Below are 25,927 nucleotides of genomic sequence, written 5' to 3' on the forward strand. Positions count from 1 at the left end.
TTATTTTACTCAGTGTTAGAACATCCATTTTGACTGTTTGGAGTTTTTCTTAAAAAAAAAAAAAAACAATTATTTGACTAGACTAATTAACTCAGGCAGCCTCATGTGATAGGGGCCCTCATTTAACCACAGAGAAACTTGGGCAAATTTATTTAAGTCCTGTCTCACCTATGACGCAGAAGTGATGAAATTTCTCTACATTGGGTTCAGAAAAGATACATTTTACTCAGTAAATTTTACTAGGTTCACTGTCTTTATACAGTCTTCATAAGCTTTTTCTACCCATTTAAAATAAAAGATCCAATGCTTTTTTGGATTTCTTTTAAATGCAACCTTATTATTTTATATTATGAATTATGTAAGTGCTTCCACTTGATAAAACCATAAAGAATTATAAATGTGAATATTTATTAAAATAACACACATTTATAAAGTGCTTCAATTAAGGTTTGCAGAGAACTTTACAAATATTATCTCACTTTATCCTCACAACAACCCTGGGAGGTAAGTGCTATCATAATCCCATTTTGCACATGAAGAAGCTGAGACAAATAGATAGGTTAAGTGATTTTCTGGGAATCACACAGCTAGGTCTTGTCTAAGTCCTGATTTGAACTCAAAGCTTCCTGATTCCAGGTCCAGTGCTCTATCCACTATGCTACCAAGCTGCCACTATTAATATATGTAACTTTTAGGGGGGAGAGTTGTGGGGATGGGGGTGGGGGGGTTGGACTCTAAATTCTTAATAGCATAGGCATTTTGCTAGATACTAGAGGGTACAATATAAAAATGAAATATTTCCTACTCTCAAAGGTCTTACTGGGAGGCTACTGGGGAATAGAAAATATACCTAAGTAAATATAAAAAATATTTACAAAGTAATTCCAAGATGAAGAGTACTCCTTAAAAAGATCTTGTGTAGAAAGGGGAGGCTTAGCTATGCTTTGAAGGAAAAGAGAAATCTTCCCTGTGGAGGTGAGAAGGGAGTGCCTTGTAGACCTGGAGGAACATTTGTGCAAGGCACTGATAAAGAAGATGGAATGTTGTATCCAGAGAACTACTAGAAGGCCACTGCCCGAAATAGTGTATATAAGGGAAGAATGTGAAATAAAACCAGACAGGTAGGTGGAAACTAAGTAGTGAAGGGATTTAAATGACAGGCTGAAGAGTTTTCATATTTTATTAGAGGCAGAGAAAGTCACTGAATATTTTTCATTGAGGGGAATGAACTTACAGTCAGATATGTGTTTTAAGAATATCAGTTTGGCAACTGTGTGGAAGACACATTGGAAAGGAAAGAAAATGAAAGGATACCAATTAAGAAGATATTGCAGAATAATAGGTGAAAGGTGATGAGGATCTGAACTAAGGGTGTGAGCTGAGTGGAGGGAAAAGCAGATTTGTAAAAGATGTGGATCTCTGATGCCTGCAATCCAGATTACCTGCCATCAGGTGGGCTAAATTGTGGCGTTATTTTTTGAGCAGTCCTCCTAGGGGTATGGTAAAAATGAATCAAAATGCTGTTTCATTTCAGTTACATTTTTCTCTAAAAATGGAAGGTCCTTATTAAAACTAGATAGAAATAAGCGAAACCAGTGGCTCAAAAACTATTACTTTTTTTTTTTGAATGGCTTTCTTTATGAGGGTGTTTTTCCCCCCCTTTGAAACCACTTCTAACATTCCCAAATGGATTTTCAAGAGCCTAACTTCTGACTCAGAATGCACTTCTTAAAGAGACTTCTAATAGAAAAAAAAGCCAATTTGTATTAGAGCTTGACTTTTTTTGTTTGTTTGGTTGTTTTTTTGGAGGGAGGAAGGCAAGGCAATTGAGGTTAAGTGATTTGCCCAAGGTCACAGAACTAGTAAGTATGTCAAGTGTCTGAGGTCATATTTGAACTCAGGTCCTCCTGAATCCAGAGCCAATGCTCTATTCACAGCACCACATAGCTACCCCTAGAGCTTGACTTTTTAAAGAAATAAGTCCAACCAATAATTTTTAAAACAAAAAAGACATAATTTCCATTTTGTAATACATAATTCTTAAATAATAGCAGAAAGATAGGTGATTTTTTTTTTTCCCTGTGAGATCCTAAATTTTCCATTTTTTTGTCTTATTTTTCAGCTCTCTAAGAAGTATGGTGTCAATGTCTGTGGAGAAGGTGGGGAGTATGAAACATTCACTTTGGATTGCCCTCTATTTAAGAAGAAAGTAGTTGTGTAAGATACCATTTCAGCATTTTCTTTTCTTTTCTTAAATTTAAGTGATAGAAACAACTTAACATTGAGCTTGAGGCAACTTTTGTTGGCAGAAGTAGAACATGTCCTCTAAGTTCACAAACACTCAATTTGTTTAATACTGGCAAAGTCCTCTGAATACCTAAATCAATACCTGACAAGATGAGGCCTTCATAGAATGCTATAAACTTTTTAGACATTGCACTTTGGTTTACTTGCTGATTATGGCCTGCAGTAAAACTGGTACCTACACACTGACACTTTTATCCTTTCATGAAGTGTGAATCGCCTGTATTATTTATCTTTCATTACAGCTACATTTGATAAACTGCCACATCAGTAGCCTGTGGGTTCCATTAACTCCATCTTTTTCCCCCTTTTTGGCTTTAGCAACTTGAAATGGTAATACTAAATGTTTTCCTTAAATTACTTGGCAGTGTTTTCACATGTAAACTTTGCCTTAAGTTTCTCAAGTATACCCAGAATAATATTTCTTTTCTATCATTTAGCAAAATTGTGATAAAGAAATGAAGGTATGTTGTTCATTTTGATATGTTTCCATGTTCTATATAATGTAGTTCTAAATATGTATTAAGAGAAAAACTTAGCTTCCTTTTATGTAAGGGTATACCTTTCCCTAGAAAAAATTGTTGGAATCATACTTGATTTAAAAAAACCCAACTAATTAAACAGCTCCAGTTTATTTTTAATATATTCCTTTATACATGCCTTTTAATAAAATATTGATATTAACAAGACATGAAATTCTATGTAAGAATTTAGAAAATGTCTCAGATAGATGCATTATAAAATTTTCTTCACCTTGTGAAAGATTGCCACAGCATTTTTTCTTTCGTTCTTTTTTTTTTTTGCTTGTGGAAGGGGGAAGGCAGGGCAATTGGGGTTAAGTGATTTGACCAAGGTCACACAGCTAGTAAGTGTTAAGTGTCTGAAGTTAGATTTGAACTCAGGTCCTCCTGACTCCAGGGCCAATGCTCTATTTACTGTGCCAGCTAGCTGCCCGTACAATGTTTGCTTTACCATTGGGCAAGACCAATTTTTTTTCATTCAAGTGGGGTTTCTTGAATTATTTAAGTGCTTCTCTGTGCCGTGTTTTGTCCTAGACGGTATAAAGATAGAATATGTACAACACATATCTTATTAACTAGTGAATATGAAACTTGTACACATGTAAGAAGTGCCATAAAAGTGGTGCCAGCAAAGTATAGCAGAAGTTGAGAGGAAAGAGTAGTCACATCTGGCTCATTAAAAGAGGCTGCATAGAGGATGTACTTTGTGAACTGAGTTTTTGTATTATGTTTATTATTGAAGCAGTTTAGCAATATAGCAATTTAATCGGTTACATGAATGATATTGAGGAAGACAATTACTGAATCAATAATATTTGGTGTTTCCAGAAATATATTTGTATCATTTAGAGTATAGTGAGGAATCTATATGTTAGCATGGTGCTAGCCAAACCAGGCAGAGATTATAGCAGCAAAAAGAGAAATTGCTAAATAACTGGCATTTTTTTGTTGTTGTTTCCTGGATACTATAATTTCACATCTTCTCCCACTGTTTCCTTGTGTGTACTTACTCACAGTACATCCAACATGTTTAAGGAGTTAATGCAGATTTCCAAACTGGTGCTAACCCTGGAAGGTCAGGTTTTAGCTGCAGATCTATATCTGCTATTTTGAGGAGAATTTTGGAGAGGGAAAACTAAATAAAATATTTATTTCATCTCACAGATCCTGTGACCTAAAAAATGTTCATGTATTCCCCATAATTGTGCCTTGACCAATACACCTTAAGTTGGGTAATGTCTAAAACTCATAACTTGGAATGCATTAATGAGACCAATTTAACCACCACACTCCCCCTGTTGTTTCTGAAATTAGAGTTGCATTCCACAATCAGCAAACCACCAGTGAGTGTTCTACAGACCAGAATAATCACACATTAGACGCAATTTATAATTATGAGAAGACCATTTTCTTTCTTTTTCGTAGAAGCAGTGTTTTTGTTCTATTGATAGATTTTGATTTTATACCACCACCATTCCCCTGAAGTGCTGCCCCCAATCTTTTTTGTATTAACAAAAACATTTAAATTGAATAGATAGACTTCATCTGACATCATATGCCAAATGCTACATTCATAATCCCTCACTTCTTTAGCAAGAGAAAATGTATTTCATTATTGGTTCTTCTGCATCAGGCTTGGCCATTACAGTTAATTAGAGGTTAGCTGCCTATTGAAGTTGTTTTTGTCTTGTGCTTTCATAGTCATTGTATTGAACTCCTTATTCTCCTTCCTTTATCCTATATCAGTTCATCAAGGCCTTTTCATATTTCTTTGGATTCTTCGTGATCATCATTTCTAACTATACAATAAGATTCCATTAACATTCACATAAAACAATTTTGTCAAACATCCCTCATTTGATGGATACCTACTTTGGTTCTAGTTTCTTGCTAAAACAAACAAAAAAAATTTATTATCATTATTTTGCTTTCTCTCTTTGACCTTCTTGAAGTCTATGCCCAGGAATGAGATCTCTGAGTCAAGTAGTATGAACAGTAGTGACTTTTCTCCCACATAGTTCATATTGTTTAACAGAATGTTTGGAACAATTCACAAAACCATCAACAGCAAAATAGTGTGCCTATCTCCCCACAGCCACTCTAACATTAAATATTAACATCTATATCATCTCTGACCCTTTGAGTTGTGTGTATTAATTTTTATTTATTTTATCAGTAATTTGGGGTAATCTTTCATATCATTTTTTAAAATTTAAAATTTTAATTTTTCAAATGCTTTATTAACTTCTGATTCACGCCATTCATTTCCGCCAGATTTTAAGTTACAAATTTTCTCCCTGTTTTTCCCCTACCCGCTGCCCCAAAATAGCAGTCCCACAGGATATCCCCTCTTCCAATCTGCTCTATCCCATATTTTCTCCCATATGCCTTTCGACTTTTCCAGTGGATCTCTATGCGCCTATATATCTTATTTCCCAATTACATGTAAAATAGTATTGATAATAGTATATATATATATATATATATATATATGTATATATATATATGTATATATATATAATGTATTAGAGTATTTCATTTTAAAACTTTGAATTCCAGATTCATTCCCTTCCCTTACTGGGAAGATAAGCAGTTCAGTATAGGTTGTACATGTGTAGCTAATGCAAAATGATAACATAGTAGATATATTGTAAAATACTGACTATATTTCCCTCCCTCCTATCCCACCTCCCACTTGTTCTGTTCTCTACTTTGATCCTGTCCCTTTTCAAAAGTGGGTGCTTCCAACTTCCCTCCCCCCCAGCCTGCCCTCCCTTCCATCATCCCCCTCTCATCCCCTTCCCCCTTACTCTCCTGTAGGGTGAAATACCCTATTTATTGTGTATTTCATTCCCTCCCCAAGCCAAATTCAATGAGAATAAGGTTGACCCATTCCCTTTTGCCTTCCTATTCTTCCCCTCCATTGTAACCATTTTCCCTTGCCTTTTTTATATGAGATAGTTTACCTCTTTCTGTCTCTCCCCATCTTCTCTCATTATATTCCTCTCTCACCTCTTAATTTCACCGTTTAAGTATTATCCCTTCCTATTAAATTGGTCCTGTGCCCTCTATCTATCGATATCTGTAAACATATATACACACAGACACATATGTATTCATATGCTCATATATAGACATATATATATATATATATTTCTATTCCCTTCAACTATTTTCATACTGACAAAAGTTTCCTCAGTTACAATTATTGTTTTTCCATGTAGGAATGTTAATAGTTCAACTTTGATAAGTTCCTTATGATTTTTTTTCCCTGTTTACCTTCTCATGCTTTTCTTGCTTCTTGAATCTGAATGTCAAATTTCCTATTCAACTCTCGTTTTTCTCAGCAAGAATGCTTGAAAGTCCTCTATTCCACTGAATGACCATATTTTCCCCTGGAACATGATACTCAGTTTTGCTGGGTAGGTGAATCTTGGTTTTAATCCCAGCTCCTTTGAAAACCAGAATATCATATTCCAATCCCTTCAATCCCTCAATGTAGAAGCTGTCAGATCCTGGGTTATCCTGATTGTGTTTCCACAATATTCAAATTGTTTCTTCCTGGCTGCTTGTAATATTCTCTCCTTAATCTGGGAATTCTGGAAACTGGCTATAATATTCCTAGGAGTTTTCTTTTGGGATCTGTTTCAGGAGGTGATTGGTGGATTCTTTCAACCTTGATTTTGCCCTCTGGTTCTAAAACATCAGGGCAGTTTTCTTTGAGAACTTCCTGGAGGATGATTTCTAGGTTTTTACTTTGATCGTGGCTTTCAGGTAGTCCAATAATTTTAAAATTATCTCTCCTGGATCTATTTTCCAGATCAGTGGATTTTCCCATGAGATGTTTCACATTGCCTTTTATTCTTTCATTTGTTTGGCTCTGTTAACAGCATCTTGATTTCTCATAAAGTCATTAGCTTCCATTTGCTCCAATCTAATTTTGAAGCAATGATTCTCCTCATTGAGCTTTTGAGAGTCTTTTTCCATGTGGCAAATTTGGCTTTTTAAGGCATTCTTCTCCTCATTGCCTTTTAGAGCCTCTTTTGCCATTTGAGTTAGTCTATTTTTTAAGTTGTGATTTTCCTCAGTCAGGTTGTTGACTCCCATTTTGTAATTTTCTTGCATTCTTCTCATTTCTCTTCCCAATTTTTCCTCCACTTATCTTAACTGCTTCTTAAGGTCCTCTATGGCCTGTAAGCAGCTCGTATTTTCCTTTAAAGCTTTTGGTGCAGGAGTTCTGACTTCACTGTCTTCCTCCTGTTCCATGCTTTGCTCCTTTTTGTCCCCCAAATAGGAGAATAATGTTGGAATCTTCTGTCTGCTTTGTTTCCTTTGCCTGGTCATGTCGCCCCTCAGTCACATGACCTCTGGGCTTTTTGCCACAGTAGGACTCTGCCACCAGACAGGGGAGCTTTCCTCCCAAATGCTGGGGTTTTCTCAGCTGCCGGAGGTATTAGATGGGTGCCCTCTCTGAAGTCTCCACGTGCTCTGGCAAACTGGACACACACCCCAGGACTTCCACCCTAGACTGCAATCCAGATCCAAGCAGGTTAAAGCAAAAGCGATTACCCCTCAGACTGGTGCTTGGTCCCCCTACACTCTGCAGGCCAGGAGCTGAAGCTGCCATATGGCACTGGCTGGCTGTGCTGGAGTCTCAGCGGTTTCTCGCCCCAGGGGCAAAAGCCACACACTCCCACTTACTGGGTCCCAAAGTCCAGACTGCACTGACCTCTCACTTTGTCCTTCACATCTATGTTTTGACAAATCTGGAAGCGGCCACAGCTGCTGCTGATCTGGAGTCCCTCAGCCAGTGGCTTGTCAGGCCCACCCTGGGCCTAAAGCCTCGGTGTGGGTCTGGGTGTGGCTACCAGAGCACTGTGCTGGCCGATTCCTGCTGGCTTGCCAGGCTGTCCTCAGCAGGAGGTTAGCTTTTCTGTGTCACTTTGTGGGTTCTATAGCTCCAAGTTTGTTTAGAGTCCCCTTTTTACATGGATTGGGAAGGTAGAAGCTGGAGCAGCGGGGTGGTCCTGCTTCTACTCTGCCATCCTGACTCTGCCCCCTTTCATATCATTTTTGATAGTTTGTAATTTCTTCAAAATGTTTCTCTCCTTTGAAAAGTTTTATTTTGAACTCTTGGTCTTATATGGCTATCAACTGTACATATGTTTAAAGCAAATATTTTTCCCACTTGACCATATCTCTTCTTATTCTAGTTGCATTGATTTTGTTACTGTATAAGTTATTAATTGTGGGGTAATTAGAATTATCTTATATCTTATAATGTGCTGTCTCTTTTTTGATGAGGAATTTTCGTTCTAGCCATGGTTGTTCAGGGTACCTACTTCAGTTTTCTTTTAATTTTATTATGTTATGACCCTTTATATCAAGGCAGCATAGCATAGTGAATAGACATCTGACTTTGGAGTTAGGAAGACCTAGGTTTCATTCTTTCTCTAACATATACTGATTGTATGACCTTGAGCAAGTCACTTTGCTTCTCAGTCCTGAATTACATCTCTAAGACTTTAAGTTATAGTAAAAGTTCTGATTTGGATTAGTAGGGACAGTTAGAAAATTTTTGACAAGAGAAGTAACATGATCTCTGCCTTTGGAAAATTACTTTGGCAACTGTAAAAGATGAATTGGAAAGAGAAAAGACTAGAAGTAGGTATAACATTCATCCGATTTACATGTGATCAGGTAGGTAAACTTAGTTGTTATATAAAATGTAGAGAAGGGATTTGCTGGTAGTTAGTAAGACTTAGTAACTATTTGGATTTGGGAAGGGAGGATGAGAACTAGAGGAACATCAAATATCATTCTAAGTATATAACCTATGTGATTAGGAAGGTGGTGGTGCCCTCAATAGGTATATGTAAAGTTAGAAAATGTATGAGTTTAGAAATTCTGTCTTGGACATATTAAATTTGAATGGCTTATGGAACATACACAGGGATATGTCTAATAGTTCATTAGTAATATATGACTGAAGTTCATGAGCCACATTAGATCTATCTTTATAGATTTCTGAATTTTATTTGTAGTGATAATACTTGAACCCCCAAGAACTCATTATTTGATCAAAGAAAATAGTGTGGAGAAAGAATAGAACAGGGACAAGAATAATTATGATGGTAACAATAGCAAACATTTATTTAGTGCTTTAAAAATTTCAAAGCTCTTTACAAATGTCACCCTATTTGGTCCTCAAAACAACCTTGGAAGGTAGGAACTATTATTATCCCCATTTTACAAATGATGCAGACTTAGGAAACAAAAATTAAGTGACTTGCCCAGAGTCGAACAGCTCATTTCTGGGGCCCAATTTGAACTCAGGTCTCCTTAACTACAATTCCAGTGCTCTGTCCAGTTCTCCTTTGCCTCAGCTGAATGCATAAAAGTAGGGGGGGAGGGTAATTATGATCCCAGAAAAGATGGGAATTAAAATAGATGTGACTAAAAAAGGATAAACAGAGAGATCACATCATGATTAAAGGTTCCACTAAAACACATAGCATATAAGTACTAAATGGGTTCTTTTCCTTTTCTCAATTAAATAATAATGCAGCAAATGTGAATTTTCTATAGCATTAACTATTACATCCTCCATCCTAGTCACCATGTCTACCTTAATGTAGCTAAAGAAAGTATTTTCTATTTTACTTTGACTGTCATGTTACTTTTTTGACTCATTTAGAATTTGTGTATACTAAAAGTTGAAAATCTTTTTCATATAGACAATATCTTTTTTCATATAGACTAATTATTTAACCATACCTACCACCCTTATCTTCAATTTTTAAAAATTTAAATTGCATTTTTTTAAAACATCAAAAATCCACCTTCCCTCCTTACTCACAACTAAGAATGAAATAAACAAAATCTCACTTGCAAACATGTATAGTCAAAACATTTCTGCTTTGACCCTGTCATTCAGTTAGATTTAGATGTGTATGTATATATGCATCTATATATATTTATGTTTGTAGATTGATAGATAGATAATGTCTTCTTCTGAATCTTTAATCTCTGTCAGAAAGTGGATTGTAAGGCTATATCATTTACCTTCTGAACTATTGTATTCCAAGTTCTCTTCTTTATAATGGTGGCTAACTAATGGTGTTTTATGTGATCTTCACTGGGTCTCCTCAGGACTTGAATTCTTTCTTTCTGTCTGTTTCTAGTATTTTTTTTCCTTTTGCCTGGAAACTCTGGATTTTGGAGGTTCCTTGGAGTTTTTATTTTGGAGTTTCTTTAGGAGGTAATAGTAGATTATTTCACTTCATCCATTGATTTTAAGAGATATGGGCAGTTTTGTTTTATGATTTCTTGAAGTATGATATTCAAGCTCTTTTTATTTAATTTTGACTTTCAAATAGTCTAATGATTCTTAAGTTATCTCTCCTTGATTTGTTTTCCAGGTCAGTTATTTTTGCAATTAGATGCCTTATATTTTCTTCTCTATTTTCAGTCTTTTGACTTTGTTTTAAGTATCTTTTTTTCTTATGGATTTGTTAGCTTCTATTTGGGCCATTCTGATTTTCAGAGAATTTGCTGCTTAGATATGATTTTATATTTCTTGTGCCAGGCTGTTAATTCTCCTTCTAATTCTCCCATAGCTTTTATTTCTTTTCCAATTTTTTTTTCCTCTAGAGCTCTCATTTTATATATAAAAATTTTTTATCTCTTTTTTTTAACACTTGCTTAATCTCTTCTAGGAATTCTAGTTTAATTTGAGCATATATTGTGTTTTTCTCAGAAGTTTTGCTTGTAGATATAAAGTCATTCAGTTCTTCTGGGTTTCTATCTTGAGTGTCTCTATCACCATAATAACTTTCTATGGTGTAATTCTTTTTTTGTTGTTTTCATTTACTTTTACCTACATCTTGACTTCAAAATTCACGTTAAAGTCAATCTCTTTTTCACTTCTGGAGGTACAATCTGGGTGGATTCTTATGCTTTCTTAGGATGTTGGGTGTTTTGTTATTCCAGGATCTCAGAGAGAGCTCACAATGGGGACATCTAAACTTTCAGTGTTTCCAAAGTGTTCTGATCCTGAGCAAGTCTAATTGTTTCCCCCTCCCTGGTCTCAGCTTTACAAATTCCTGAACTGAGTTTGGGTTTTGAACAACAGGAGACTGCTGCTGGATTCTTTTGATTCAGTGACAATACTGTAGGCTTCACTTTGGTCTGGGAATTCTGCTCTGACTATTCTTCTTTAAGTTTCATATTGAGCTAGAACCTGGAACTGAGATCCCTCTCCATTCCTGGGGTCAGAGCCACACAGTGGTTATTTGCATCTGAATTTGTTTCTTGCATAGTATGCAGGATACTATTTGCATCTATTCCTCAGTGTGAACCCTCTTCAACATACTCTGAATCTGTTATTCAGAATTGAGCAGGGGATGACAAAGCTGCCATTTGGCACCTGTTCCCACACCCTATTCAGGATTAGGCTTTTCTGCACTAGATTTAAACGCTTCTTGCCTGGAATGCTCTTCTCTGCTGCACTCCTGGACAAATCCCTTCCAGATCAGAAGTTCTCTATATAGAATCCATGAAGTTGCTTTTTTAAAAAATTTTATTTTATTCATTTAAAAATATTATTCTAAGAAAGGATACATAGTCTTCACAAGACTGCTTTTGTCTATCTTAAAAACTACCAATAAAGAGTTTAAGGCTCTAAATAGAATATTTGAATATTTATACATGATAAATATTTGGTGAAAATTGAATGGTAATCTTTAGGAATATACCTATTTTTCAATATTCTATGACATTTTAATAAATATTTAACATTTACTAGGACTTAATTCATAAACCCAAGAAATATTAAGCACATCCCTTAGAGATCACAATGCAATAAAAAATATCAAAACAGTATTGTACTAAAGACTGAGAGGAACAAACAAGAAGAAATAGAAACAAATAATTATAGAAAAAATTATAACAAAATGACTGCATACTTTCATTTGTAAGATGTAGGTAAAGCAGTCCTTAGGCAGAAAATCGTATCTTTAAACATATCAGTGAATTAGATGTTTGATGCTAAAAACTAGAAATCAACAGTTCCAAAACAGAAAAATAGAAATCTTGAAAACAAAAAAGTAAAATGGAAAATAAAACCATTCAGATGACAAAACTAATGGCCAGTAGTTTTTTAGATTAAAAAAACATAAATTATTAGACAATTTTTAAAAAGTAACTAAGTTAAAAAAATCAAAATAAGAATTCATGACAAATATAAAAGGAATAAAGGGATTTGTCAGCAACTAATGTAGCTATGTTATATCATCAAAATTGATAACAAACGAAATGGGTGAATATTTACTTAAATAGTTAATACTCCTACTTAACAGAATAATAAATAGAGAGTCTAAGCAACCTAACATCAAAAAGAGAAACTGAGAAATCCATAAATTAGTTCAAGGTCTATATAGGTTTACAAGTGAATCCTTCCAGTTTCATAAAGTATAGGTGTCAATCTCATAGTACACAGGTAGGTTGCATACAGCCCTCAGAATTTTAAGGTAGCCAGAACTAGCTTAAAATGTAATTGGGAAATGTTTAACAAAATAAATAAAAATGCAATAAAACACAGAAAATGTTAGTTTGTACTATTTTTCTACATCAGTATGGAGTCCCAGGATCTGTTTCAATTTTAGTTTGACACCACTGTCTTAAAGGAAAATTACCCCTTGCCACATGAGCTAAATGCCAAAACATGGTATTCAGGTACCTTACCATATTTCTATAAGATGAATATCATCCTGATATCCAAACCCATGACAAAGCAGAGAAAGAAAATAATAGGATAAAAAGTCACTAATGATTATTAATTTTAAAATATTGAATAAGTGATTATCAAAAAGACTATAGTAGGATTTTATAAAAATTATTCAGTGAGGACAGTTTTTACTAAGAAAACAGATTGTGTATTTAACATTAATAATACTAAATATAACAGATCATATTAATAGCAAAAATAAAAACAATCGCATGTAGTTCATTAGATGCAGAAAAACTGACAAAATGTAGCAGTAATTTATGTTTAAATAATTTTTAAAAATCATAGGAATAAAAGGCTCTTTTAAAATTTTAACAAGAGTATCTAAAACTAAGAACTAACATTTATAATGGAGAAACAGTTTAAGCTTTACTGGCAAGATCAAGGTCTGGTAAACAAATGTATTCATTTTTTTAATAGTTATTTGACATAGTACTTTAAAAGCTAATCATAACAGTGAGACAAAAAGAAGAAATTCAGGATGAAAACATAGGCCAAATAGGATTTAAAATTATTTTATATTTGTAGGAAACATGATGATATAGTTAGTGAATTCCAGAGATTCTGTGAAAAGCTATTTCAAAAAATTAATCAACTTAGTAAAGTAGCAGTATGAAAAATAAATTCATTAAAGCCATCTTCTTTCTTGCATATTAATAATAAAACTCCAGAAGAGATATCCAGGAAAAGGACAAAATAACTATAAAATATATAAGTTTAACTCCCAAGACATCAGCAGTACCTACATAAATCCCACGACAAAACAGTGTTTACAGAAATTAAGAAAGACTTTAAATCATTATAGAATTTTTTTTTTGCTTATAAATTGTTTGGAAGCATACTTAAAATGATTCAACCTAAATTAAGTGCTTTACCAATCCATTATTTTTTTACTTTTTATATTTACTTTTTAAGATTTTTAAGATTACTTTTTAAAACTGCACAAAGTAACAAAATTCATGTGAAGGAACAAATGTTCAAAAAAATCTCAAGATAAATGATGCTTTTTTAAAGTAGGAATAAAGTCTTAATATTAACTGATCTATATAATATAGATCTATATAATATTATATATAATAAAGCAGTAATTATCAGCAGCTATTTGGTAGTTGTTAAAAAACATAGAAGATCTGTAAATAGACTGGATAATCAAATCCTCAATGAAGAAGATGAATTGAGTAGCCCTTTGATAAAAGCCATGAACCCAAAGAACTGAGGGAAGTACTCCTCCTGTCAAACAAGAATGGGGTGGGGAAAGTTTCAAGCATTTTGGCAACAATATTTTTAGACCAACATCTATGGTTTTGGGGAAAATGTGCAAATTATCAACAGCTCCAAGAAATATTCCTTTCTGTAATAAGAGAAGTGCAATTTAAAACAACTATGAAATATTATTTCACTCCTCAAATGGCAAAGATGATAAAAAGGATAAATTTTGGAGGGCCTGTTTGAGAAGACAGGTATATTAGGACTATCCTGATAGAGCTCTGCATTGATCCAACTATTCTGGAAATAATTTTGGAATTACAACAGCAAAGTCAGTAAACTCTTTTTGCCTTTTGACTTGGGAAATTTGCTGCTATGCATATTACCCCAAGGAGATCACAGCTAAAGGAAGGGTCCCATATCTGCCAAAACATTTATCATAGTAATTTTTCTGGTAGCAAAAGACTGAAAAAAAAAAAGTGACTGCCCTTTAGAGTAGCTGAAGAAATTGTGGCTTATAAATGTAAATAATCTGGAGTTAAGGTCAAGAATATAGGAGTTGTGAGTAAGGTTATTAACATTTATTAAATTCTTTAAAGTTTGCAAAATTACATATAAACACATATATGTATGTAGACATACACATAGCTACTAAATATTTAAAATGTACTAAGACTTTAATGACACCCTATTACATGCATATACACATACTTGCATGCACACTTACATACAATCTCGTTTGATCCTCAAAGCAACCCTGTGAAATAGGTGCTCCTCCTAAGCCCATTTAAGTCAAACCAGTTATTACCAGAGAATTGTGTAGGAGAAGCTAAAGGTATATAAGTAGTCAAGTTTACACACTGCCAAAAATTTAGAAAAACAGGTGGTAAGTATGGAGAAAAGGGCCTGGAAGGTTTTAAGTACCTGAATTCACTTAATGATGCCTCTGACCTCTAACTTCTCTGGCAGAGAACTTAACCCTGTCATGTCTAGGCTTTGTATTTCTCCATAGCACTTTAACATAATAATAGTTACTCAGGAAGCCCACTTATTTTATTTTCTATTTCTCTCAAGATGTAAGAAGAGTAATTTTTGTTTTATTTGGTTTGTTTTCATTTTATGGGAGCCACTCTAAAAATTTCTTTTAGCAGTAAGAACATTTTTAGTATTAAGTATGCTTCCATGAGTAATATTTGAATAATGAGTTATACCGTCAAAAATAGGTATTATCCATCTCAGAACCTGTGGTGAGTTGGAAGAAAGCAGACTCTGCTCATAAAATTTTAAATTTAAATTTAACACTTTGGAGCCAATATGTCTGGAGTTTCTACTGTTCCCACTAATGCATTTTAGTAATATAAGTTCTATCAAGAAATCTTTAACATCAGTGATGAAGAACAAAGTGATATCAGATTTTTATATTATGATACTATTTTTAAAACCTTTGCATTATATAAAAATAATATTGGTTCCTATAATATTAAGGAAAGGGAAATGATTTTTATATTTAAAAAATTATTTTGAAATGTGAACCAGAATAACTCTTATAGAAAAGACAAGTTTTTTAAAAAATGCCTAGTTATTAAGACTTTATGCATAATGCTAGTTATTCATATCTTTAAAGGGTAACTTTGATAAAATTTGAGTATTTTACATGTATCCATATGGTGCCAGCAGTTCATACCATTTTACCTGAATGTGGTAATTACAGTGTCAGGCAATCAGTTTTAATAGCAATGATACTGCAGTGTGAAAAGTTCATAGAGAACTTAAAACCATCACTGGTATTGCTTTTGTGGAGGATAATTGAGATTTTCAGTGAAACACTGTAGGAATTCAAAATGAAAAGAGTAATGAAAGTAAAGCACCATTGTTTAATGTTTATGCTTTACCAACGAATTTGTGAAAAGAAATAGAATATGGGTTTGAAATTCAGTATTTGGGGCTTTTTAAATGAACCTAGTTACTTTACAAAGATAAATTCATTTCTCTATGTAGACTTAAAATCCCAATGTTTCAAAACTAATTACTGATTTATGCAAATTAGATGTTAGATGTTATTATAAATGGGGGAAGGAGCATGAAAAAAGATTTGTTGGTGCCCCATAGCAAGTAGGAGAAAGAAATCCTCAACATACCCTGCAAGGTTAGCAAATGCATGATAAATAAATTCCATTGATGTCATTTCTCTATTTCAGGGATTCATCAGAAGTAGTTTTGCATTCAGCTGATGCCTTTGCACCTGTGGCTTACCTTCGTTTTTTAGAATTACATTTAGAAGAAAAGGTAAGCCTTTTTGGATTTTTGTACTTGCACTTATCTACATGTGAATAAATTATCTGAATGCAAGGAGGGAACTCAGTTATTTTAAATACTTTTTCCAGATACTTGATATCAAATAATCTATAAACAAAAAGTTAAATACAATAAAGAGCTTGGGAGGGGGAAAGGAAAGGGGTTGGTTTAGAGAAACTTCTTCAAGGAACTTGGTACTTTCAGGTTTCTCTTAGAAAACCAGGGAACATTGTCAGCATAACATGGCTAGCTTGGAAAGGCTGGAGAAGAGAAGAGAGAAGCTAAGGAGGTAGTAAGTGTAAGGATAGTAATCTATAAAGAGAGTAGTCTCCAGTGTGTTCTCCCTTTGTTGTATCTGCCGATTTATTTGAATGTGCCACCTCCCCCTGGAAGATGACCCAGAATTGTACCCCATGTCCATCTATCTCCCTAGGCTTTTTCAGTTTGAGTTCTAATATTGTAAAACCACCACAATTAGGCCTCTAATCACACTGGAAATTGATCTGTCTTGGGTTTGTGCTTCAGCATCAAAAAAGGCTGCTTCAGAAACTTCTCCGTTCCCTGTATGGTTTGCTTGGTAGGGCTTAGATACCCAATAGTTTCTCCTGTTTGTGTTTATATGTACATTTCAGATAATTCAAAACATGTGACCTTTTTTTCAGACCATTTTTGCCATCTACCATGCACTTTCACCTTTAGTATTTCAACTTTCAAGTAGATATTTTAGTGTTCTATATGCATATTTACTGTAAACTTTATCCATTTGTCCTCTTCTCCCCTTACATCCCTTACAACAAAACAAGGCCTGTTCTAAGCAAACCTTCAAGTTCCTGCTTACAGAATGGCCAGATGCTCAAAGGCACTGATTCACATTTAGATTTAGTTTTTAAAATTTTCAAAATCCCCAATGCCTGACTGACAAATAGGTGGCAACTAATTATATGCATAATGATTGAAATACATTGGCACAAATGATTTACTTCAACTGACATTTCTATGTACAATGCTCTTTACTCCTTTTTTAGCTTTTTATTTTCAGTATCTTTTTTTCTGGATTACATAGAAATCTGTACATTCTGCAGAAGAAATTATTTTCATGTATGTTCTTTAATGGAACTTTAATTTCATATTGTGAAACTGAGTATTGTATTCACTAATACCACCAATCTCTTCACTTTTCATTTACATCAATAAATTCCTGTGTAATTTAGGGGTCATAAACACTTGACTCTCTTTGGTTATTACCTCTTTTCTTCTTCCCATTTCTCTCTCCTACACTATCTTCTATTTCATCAAAATGCTATTCTTTCTCTCTTCTCTGTCCAGTTTATTATCTCTATTGGAATATAGTCATCACTGTGCAATAGCATTTAAGATGAGAGTAAAATAATAAACATTTAATTTCACCAAATTTATTACTTTTGTTGCATCCATATTTAATTCTGAAGTGTTCTAAAGTTCTTGGTAAAACAAAAAATATTATTTATTCTTGCTTATTATCTTACAATTGATAATAAAATTCAGCTTTATAAAATTCTGAATAATTACATGCATCATGTGGAAAGAATTCATCTTGGCTGAGCTTTCTTTGACACTTTTGTGTTATTTCTTATTATATGAGAAATTTTATCAATATCCTATTACCATTCCAAACTTATGAACAGATCTAGTGATACTAGTCCCAAAATAACAATGAATTGCTTTGATATGCTTTTTTATTGATATCATACATTATTTATGTCTCCTTCAAATCCTTACTAGCTTAATTGTTATATTTTGAAGTCATTTCTACTTTATATGTTTCATCAGGAAAACATGTTTTCCTGCCATAATTTTTTAATATTATACTATAACCATGACAACTAGGTGGCACCGTGGATAGAGCACTGGGCCTTGCAACCTTCTGAGTTCAAATCTGACCTCAGACACTTACTAGCTGTGTGACCCTGGGCAAATCACTTAACCCTGTTTTCCTCAGTTTCCTCATGTCAAAAATGAGCTGGAAAAGGAAATGGCAAACTACTCCAGTATCTTCGCCAAGAAAATCCCAAATGCGGTTGCAAAGAATCAGACACAACTAAAAAAATACTGAACAAACACACTATACTATCCATCATTGGAATTCACTTCATTTACTTCTTTGATCTCTCATTGATAAATATTTCAACCAAATTAGAAGGTAAAATTAACCATTATGAAATGTTAGGTTACCCTTCACTAAAATTTTACTCCCATGTCTCATTATAGTTTGAAGGATTTTCCAGGTTATTAAAGGCTAAGTTGTTTGAACAGAAGTCTGACAGATACTATACCAAGCTACAAAGTTTTCTGGTACAGCACAGTGATGTGTTGTATTCATCATCTGAGGCCTAGAAACTTAACACTTGAATTTTAAATAAATAGTTGATATTTTGAGAGAGGTCAAGCAAGTGATGTAGTCTGCATAGGGCAGTGTTATGATGCACATCCATGAAGGGAGAACCTATATTGATTATAGCATAAAATGCTTAAACTTTATATATTGTTAGAGTGTATATATTGTTAGTATTTTAAGAATATTGCAAAATGAAGGGGTGGACCTAAGATGGTGCAGGAGAAGTAGGAAAACTCTGTGAGCTCTCCCCAATAACCACCTCAAATACCTATAAAATATGACTCTAAACAAACTTTAGAGCTACACAACCCACAAAGTGACAGAAAGAAAAAAGGCATCTGGGCAGACCTAGAAGAAGGGTCCATCACAGAGTGCTGGAAGCCCAGCCCTGAGTGAGCCCGTGATTTTAGCGCCAGGGTGGCCCCAACCAGCAGCAGCTGGAACTGACTTCAGGAGAGTGGATCACCAGCATCAGTGGTGGTTTCCAGACTTATTAACACACAAATACCAAAGACAGAGTAAAAGGACAGTGTGGAACTCTGTTGGAACTGGATGGGGATGGAGTGTGGTCAAACCCCTGTTCCTGGGTCAAGAATTGGTAGAGGCACGGTGGCCATGCGGGCCCTGCTGACTAGCTGCTTCAGAGCTCCTGGCCTGCAGATTGTAGGGAGACCAAGCAACCATTCAGAGGATAATCACTCTTGCTTTAACCTACCTGGATCTGTATCGCTGTCTTGGGTGGAGGTCCTGGGGTGTATGAGCAGGTGCCAGAACTTGTGGGGGCTTCAGAGAGGGCACCCAACTAATAGCTTTGGCAGCTGAAAAAACCCCAAAGATCTAGGACAAAGCTCTCCCCTCTGGAAGCAGAATTCTACTATGGCAAAAAGCTCAAAAGTCAAGTAATTGAGTGGCAACATGAGCAAGCAAAGGAAACAAAGCAAGTACAGCAATCCAACTTTAGAATCTTTTGGGGGGGACAAAAAGGATCAAAGCATGGACCGGGAGGAAGGCAACTAAGTCAGAACTCTTGCACCAAAAACTTCCAAGAAAAATATGAATTGGTTATAGGCCATGGAGGAACTCAAGAAGGATTTTGAAAATCATGTTAGAGAACTGGAGGAAAAATTGTGAAGAAAAATGGGAATGATGCAAGAAAATCATGAAAAGCAAGTCAAAAATTGAATGAAGAAAATAGCACCTTAAAAAATAGACTAACTTGGTAGAAGCAGGACTCCGGCTTCCACCTTCCCCAATCCATGTAAAAGGGGACTCTAAACAAACTTTGGAGCTGCAGAACCCACAAAATGACACAGAGAAGCTAACCTCCTGCTAAGGACAGCCCGGCAAGCCAGCAGGAATCAGCCAGCACAGTGCTCTGGGAGCCAAGCCCAGCCCCACACTGAGGCTTTAGGCCCAGGGTGGGCCTGACAAGCCACTGGCTGGAGGGACTCCAGATCAGCAGCAGCTGTGGCTGCTTCCAGATTTGTCAAAACATAGATGCGAAGGACAAAGTGAGAGGTCAGTGCAGTATGGACTTTGGGACCCCATAAGTGGGAGTGCGTGGCTTTTGGCCCTGGGGCGAGAAACCGCTGAGACTCCAGGACAGCCAGCCAGCGCCACATGGCAGCTTCAGCTCCGAGACTGCAGAGTGTAGGGAGACCAAGTACCAGTCTGAGGGGTAATTGGTCTTGCTTTAACGTGCTTGGATCTGGATTGCAGTCTAGGGTGGAGGTCCTGGGGTGTGTGTCCAGCTTGCCAGAGCATGTGGAGGCCTCAGAGAGGGCATCCATCTAATACCTCCAGCAGCTGAGAAAACCCCAGCATTTGGGAGGAAAGCTCCCCTGTCTGGTGGCAGAGTCCTATTGTGGCAAAAAGCCCAGGGGTCAAGTGACTGAGGGGCGACATGACCAGGCAAAGGAAACAAAGCAGACAGAAGATTCCAAAATTAGACTCCTATTTGGGGGACAAAAAGGAGCAAAGCATGGAGGAGGAAGACAGTGAAGTCAGAACTCCTGCACCAAAAGCTTCAAAGGAAAATACAAGCTGGTTACAGGCCATAGAGGACCTTAAGAAGCAGATAAGAGAATTGGAGGAAAAATTGGGAAGAGAAATTAGAAGAATGCAAGAAAATTACGAAATGGGAGTCAACAGCCTGACTGAGGAAAATCACAACTTAAAAAATAGACTAACTCAAATGGCAAAAGAGGCTCTAAGAGGCAATGTGGAGAAGAATGTCTTAAAAAGCCAGATTTGCCAGATGGAAAAAGACTCTCAAAAGCTCAATGAGGAGAATCATTGCTTAAGAATTAGATTGGAGCAAATGGAAGCTAATGCCTTAATGAGAAATCAAGATACTTTTAAACAGAGCCAACAAATGAAAGAATAGAAGGCAATGTGAAATATCTCATGGGAAAAACCACTGACATGGAAAATAGATCCAGGAGAGATAATTTTAAAATTATTGGACTACCTGAAAGCCGTGATCAAAGTAAGAACCTAGAAATCATCCTCCAGGAAGTTCTCAAAGAAAACTGCCCTGATGTTTTAGAACCAGAGGGCAAAATGGAGGTTAAAAGAATCCACCAAACACCTCCTGAAAAAGATCCCAAAAAGAAAACTCCTAGGAATATTATAGCCAGTTTCCAGAATTCCCAGATTAAGGAGAGAATATTACAAGCAGCCAGGAAGAAACAATTTGAATATTGTGGAAACACAATCAGGATAACCCAGGATCTGGCAGCTTCTACACTGAGGGATTGAAGGGATTGGAATATGGTATTCCAGTGTTCAAAGGAGTTGGGATTAAAACCAAGAGTCACCTACCCAGAAAAATGAGTATCATGTTTCAGGGGAAAATATAGTCATTCAGTGGAATAGAGAACTTTCAAGCATTCTTGCTGAAAAAACCAGAGTTGAATAGAAAATTTGACATTCAGATACAAGAAGCAAGAGAAGCATGAGAAGGTAAACAGGGAAAAAAAATCATAAGGAACTTATTAAAGTTGAACTATTAACATTCCTATATGGAAAAACAATAATTGTAGCTTAGGAAACTTTTCTCAGTAGTTCAAGGTAATAGAAATATATATATATACACACACGTCTATATTTGAGGGTATATGGGCATATGAATACATATGTGTATGTGTGTATATATGTTTACAGGTATACATAGATAGAAGGCACAAGACCAATTTAACAGGAAGGGATGATACTTAAAAGGTGAAATTGAGAGGTGAGAGAGGAATATATTGAGAGGAGATGGGGAGAGACAGAATGGGGTAAACTATCTCATTTAGAAGAGGCAAGGGAAAATGGTTACAATGGAGGGGAAGAATAGGAAGGCAAAAGGGAATGGGTTAACCTTATTCCCATTGAATTTGGCTCGAGGAAATAATGAAATACACACTAAATATGGTATCTCACCCCCCAGGAGAGTAGGTAGGGAAGGGGATGAAAGAGGGGATGATGGAAGGAAGGGCAGCCTGGGGGGGAGGGAAGTTGGGAGCACCCTCCTTTGAAAAGGGACAGGATCAAAGTAGAGAATAGAACAAGTGGGAGGTGGGATAGGAGGGAGGGAAATATAGTCAGTCTTTCACAATATATCTACTATGTTATTGTTTTGCATTAGCCACACATGTACAACCTATACTGAACTGCTTATCTTCCCAGTAAGGGTGGGTGACAAGGGAGGAAGGGAATGAATCTGGAATTCAAAGTTTTAAAATCAAATACTCAAATATATATACTATTATTAATACTATTTTACATGTAATTGGGAAATAAGATATAGAGGCACTGGGGCATAGAGATCCACTGGAAAAGTTGAAAGCGTTATGGGAGAAGATAGGGAAGTAGATTGGAGGAGGGGATATCCTGTGGGACTGCTATTTGGGGGCAGTGGGTAGGGGGAAAACGGGGAGAAATTTGTAACTCAAAATCTGGCAGAAATGAATGATATAAATCAGAAGCTAATAAAGCATTTGAAAAAAAGACTAACTCAAATGACCAAAGAGACCCAAAAAGTCAATGAGGAGAAGAATGCCTTAAAAAGCCGAATTTCCCAGATGGAAAAAGGAATCTTAAAAGCTCACTGACGAAAATAATTCCTTCAGAATTAGATTGGAGCAAATGGAAGCTAATGACTCTATGAGAAATCAAGATACTATTAAACAGATCCAAACAAATGAAAAAATAGAAGGAAATGTGAAATATCTCATTGGGAAAACCACTGACCTAGAAAATAGATACAGGAGAGATCATTTAAAAATTATTGGGCTTCCTGAAAGCTGTGATCAAAAAAAGAATCTAGAAATCATCCTTCAAGAAATTCTCAAGGAAAATTGCCCTGATATTTTAGAATTAGAGGGCAAAATGAGGTTGAAAGAAACCTCCTGAAAAAGACCCCAAAAAGAAGACTCCTAGGAATATTATAGCCATGTTCCAGAATTCTCAGATCAAGGAGAAAATATTAAAAACAGCGAGCAAGAAATAATTTGAATATTGTGGAAACACAATCAGGATAACACAGGATCTGATAGCTTCTACACTGAGGGATTAAAAACCAAGAATCTCCTACCCAGCAAAAGTGAATATAATCTTTCAGGGGAATATATGGTCATTCAGTGAAATAGAAGACTTTCAAGCATTCTTGATGAAAAAAAACAGAGTTGAATAGAAAATTTGACATTCAAATACAAGAAGCAAGAGAAGCATGAGAAGGTAAACAGGGAAAAGAAATCATAAGGAACTTATCAAAGTTGAACTATTAGCCTTCCTACATAGAAAAATTATAATTGTAACATATGAAACTTTTCTCAGTATGAGGATAGTGGAAGGGAATATAAATGTGTGTATATATTTATATGTACACATACATACATATATTCATATATGTGTGCATATAGAAGTTATATGTGCATATGAATACATATGTGAATGTATGTATGTGTACATGTATACATAGACTTGCGGCACAGGATCAAATGAATAAGAAGGAATGATATTTAAAAATAAAATTAAGAGGTAAGAGAGCAATATAATGAGAGGAGATAGGGAGAGACAGAATAGAGAATAGTGCAAATTATTTCATATAAAAAGGCAAGGGAAAACTGTTACAATGGAGGGGAAGAACAGGAAGGCAAAAGGGAATGGGTCAACCTTACTCTTATTGAATTAGGCTTAAGGAGGGAATAACATTCACAATAGATTGGGTATCTTACCCCACAGGAAAGTAGGAGGCAAGGGGATAAGAAGGATTTTGATAGAAGGGGGGGGGGCAGATTTGGGGGGAGGGTAGGTAGAAGCACATACTTTTTAAAAAAGACAGGGTCAAAGTAGAAATTAGAACAAGTGGGGGGCAGGATAGGATGGAGGGAAATATAGTCAGTCTTTCACAATATATCCAATATGGAAATGTTTTGCATATCTACACATGTACAACCTGTATTGAATTGCTTATCTTCCCAGTAAGGATGGGTGATGAGGGAAGAAAGGAAAGAATCTGGAATTCAAAGTTTCAAAATCAAATGTTTTAAATTTTTTTTATTATTTTTACATACAACTGGGAAATGAAATATACAGGCACTGGGGTATGGAGATCCATCTTGCCCTACTGGAAATTTGGAGGGGGGATGGATTGGAGGATGTAGGAGAGAGCAAATTGGGGTAGGGGGTTGTCAGTGGGATCGCTGTTATGGGGTGGTAAGTAAAGGAAAGATGGGGGAAAAATTGTAACTCAAAATCTTGTGGAAATGGATGTTGTAAATTAAAAATAAACATAAAATTAATTTTAAAAAAGAATATTACAAAATATGACTTTAGGTGAATAATCCTAAGGGATGGGATTGAATTTGACCATCTCTGAAGTACTTTCTGAATCTAAAGGTATACAATTCTGGGTGTCACTAGGACAGTATTTTAATATGTATTAGCATTTAAACTAATCTACTAAATATTCCAGTTCTTTAAAGTAATGAATTTGTATTTGAGCTAGTGTGAAAATGATGTCAGTCAAACACGTGATCATAAACTAAATAAGCTGAATAACAGAAAAGTCTAGGGGGAAAAAGTAGAAATATATTAATATTTCTTTGAGGCCACTGACTTTATTGCTCATGGCAAACTTGATGTTAAAATGCACCATACATCACTTCAATGTGACAGCCTAGGGAAAATGAAAAACACAAAGCTTTACATAAATCAAGCAAAAGATTGTATTAAAATGCATAACCTTTTACATAAGAATCAAGATTTTACTTTTATCTCTTCAAAAGCTCTTTCCAACTTATGTAGATATTTTAGATTTTGTTAAGGCTTCAGATTTTCAAGCAGCATTATAAGGAATAATATTTCAAATTCATTGTAGACAAAGCCATTATATTTTTAAAGAGATAAGGCTCAAGGAAATGAAGCTCAAATTTTGCTAATAGAAAGTAATCATTTTTGGTATTTGGATAGGAAAATATTTTTTTTCTTAAAATTTCCCCAAGGAGAAAAGTATTAGACCCATTTGACATCAAATTAATTTGTTTTGTATTCTTGCTAACGTTACTTACATTATGAGGAAATGGTCTTTGAGTCTTATAACCTAATCTTCCTTCACTGTCTGGGTTGTTTTTTCTCTTCAAGAAATCAAACATTTTCTAACATGTTACACCAAATGTCTTGTTGATTTTTATACAGAGGTGAAAGAAATTTTATCATTAAATACCACATCTGGAGACATAAGTAGAACCATTTTGACCATAACATTCAGTTGAATATATCAACCATGGTCCATTTATTAAACATTATTAGAGTTGCTAGTACCACCAATCCAATCAATTTAAATAAAAGTTACAGCCAAAATGGTTGTCAAATAATTCTTGTATCCTATATGCAGACGGAGTTAAAATTGCTATTGAAAATATTTGATGAAAATATCATCAACAAGTGGACTTCAGGGGGATACATTTTTTATCCAAGTAACTCTCAAATAGCATCTACTAAATTACAAATGGTACCGTGGTCCATACCAGAAGTGGAAATTACCCACATTGATGAAATTATAGTTACTTGACATATTGAAAATGCCACAAAAAAGGAACAAAGTCATTGCCTACAGCCCTTTAGTCAAGTCCAGCTTACAAAAGCTAAAGAAAGACACAGAGGAGAAAAACATAGATGGAACTACATAATGCTAGAACTACTCAAGTTTAGTCTCCTTCCTTCATCAGAATCCATCACATCAATTGATTGACATTTTTGAGATGAAGCTGACTTATTGCCCTAATTCCAGTTTAAAAAAAAAGTTTTCATGGTCTTAGATAGAACTTTAATTAAAAAGGAAGGTTTCAGTTTATTTCATGTAATTGTAAGAAAGCCAAGATAAAGTAGTATTTATTTCATCTTTGTTGTATCTATTATAGAGTTTTTATAATGTTCCATTTTATAATCATA

At 35.1% G+C, this 25,927-nt stretch overlaps 1 protein-coding gene across 3 annotated transcripts in view; it reads left to right on the top strand.

Moving 5' to 3' along the window:
* DPH6 (diphthamine biosynthesis 6) overlaps positions 1-25,927 on the top strand; it is a 499,664-nt gene that overhangs the window by 224,328 nt on the left and 249,409 nt on the right. For all 3 annotated transcript variants that reach the window (XM_069097640.1, XM_069097641.1, XM_069097642.1), the window contains exons 7-8: positions 2,123-2,217; positions 16,017-16,104. In XM_069097640.1, coding sequence (XP_068953741.1) covers positions 2,123-2,217; positions 16,017-16,104 — 183 coding nt within the window. The remainder of the gene's footprint in view (positions 1-2,122; positions 2,218-16,016; positions 16,105-25,927) is intronic.

Source organism: Petaurus breviceps, unplaced genomic scaffold, assembly GCF_028583685.1.
Source record: "Petaurus breviceps papuanus isolate PSGF00001 unplaced genomic scaffold, PetGlider_PUasm1.0 37, whole genome shotgun sequence".
NCBI lineage: Eukaryota > Metazoa > Chordata > Mammalia > Diprotodontia > Petauridae > Petaurus > Petaurus breviceps.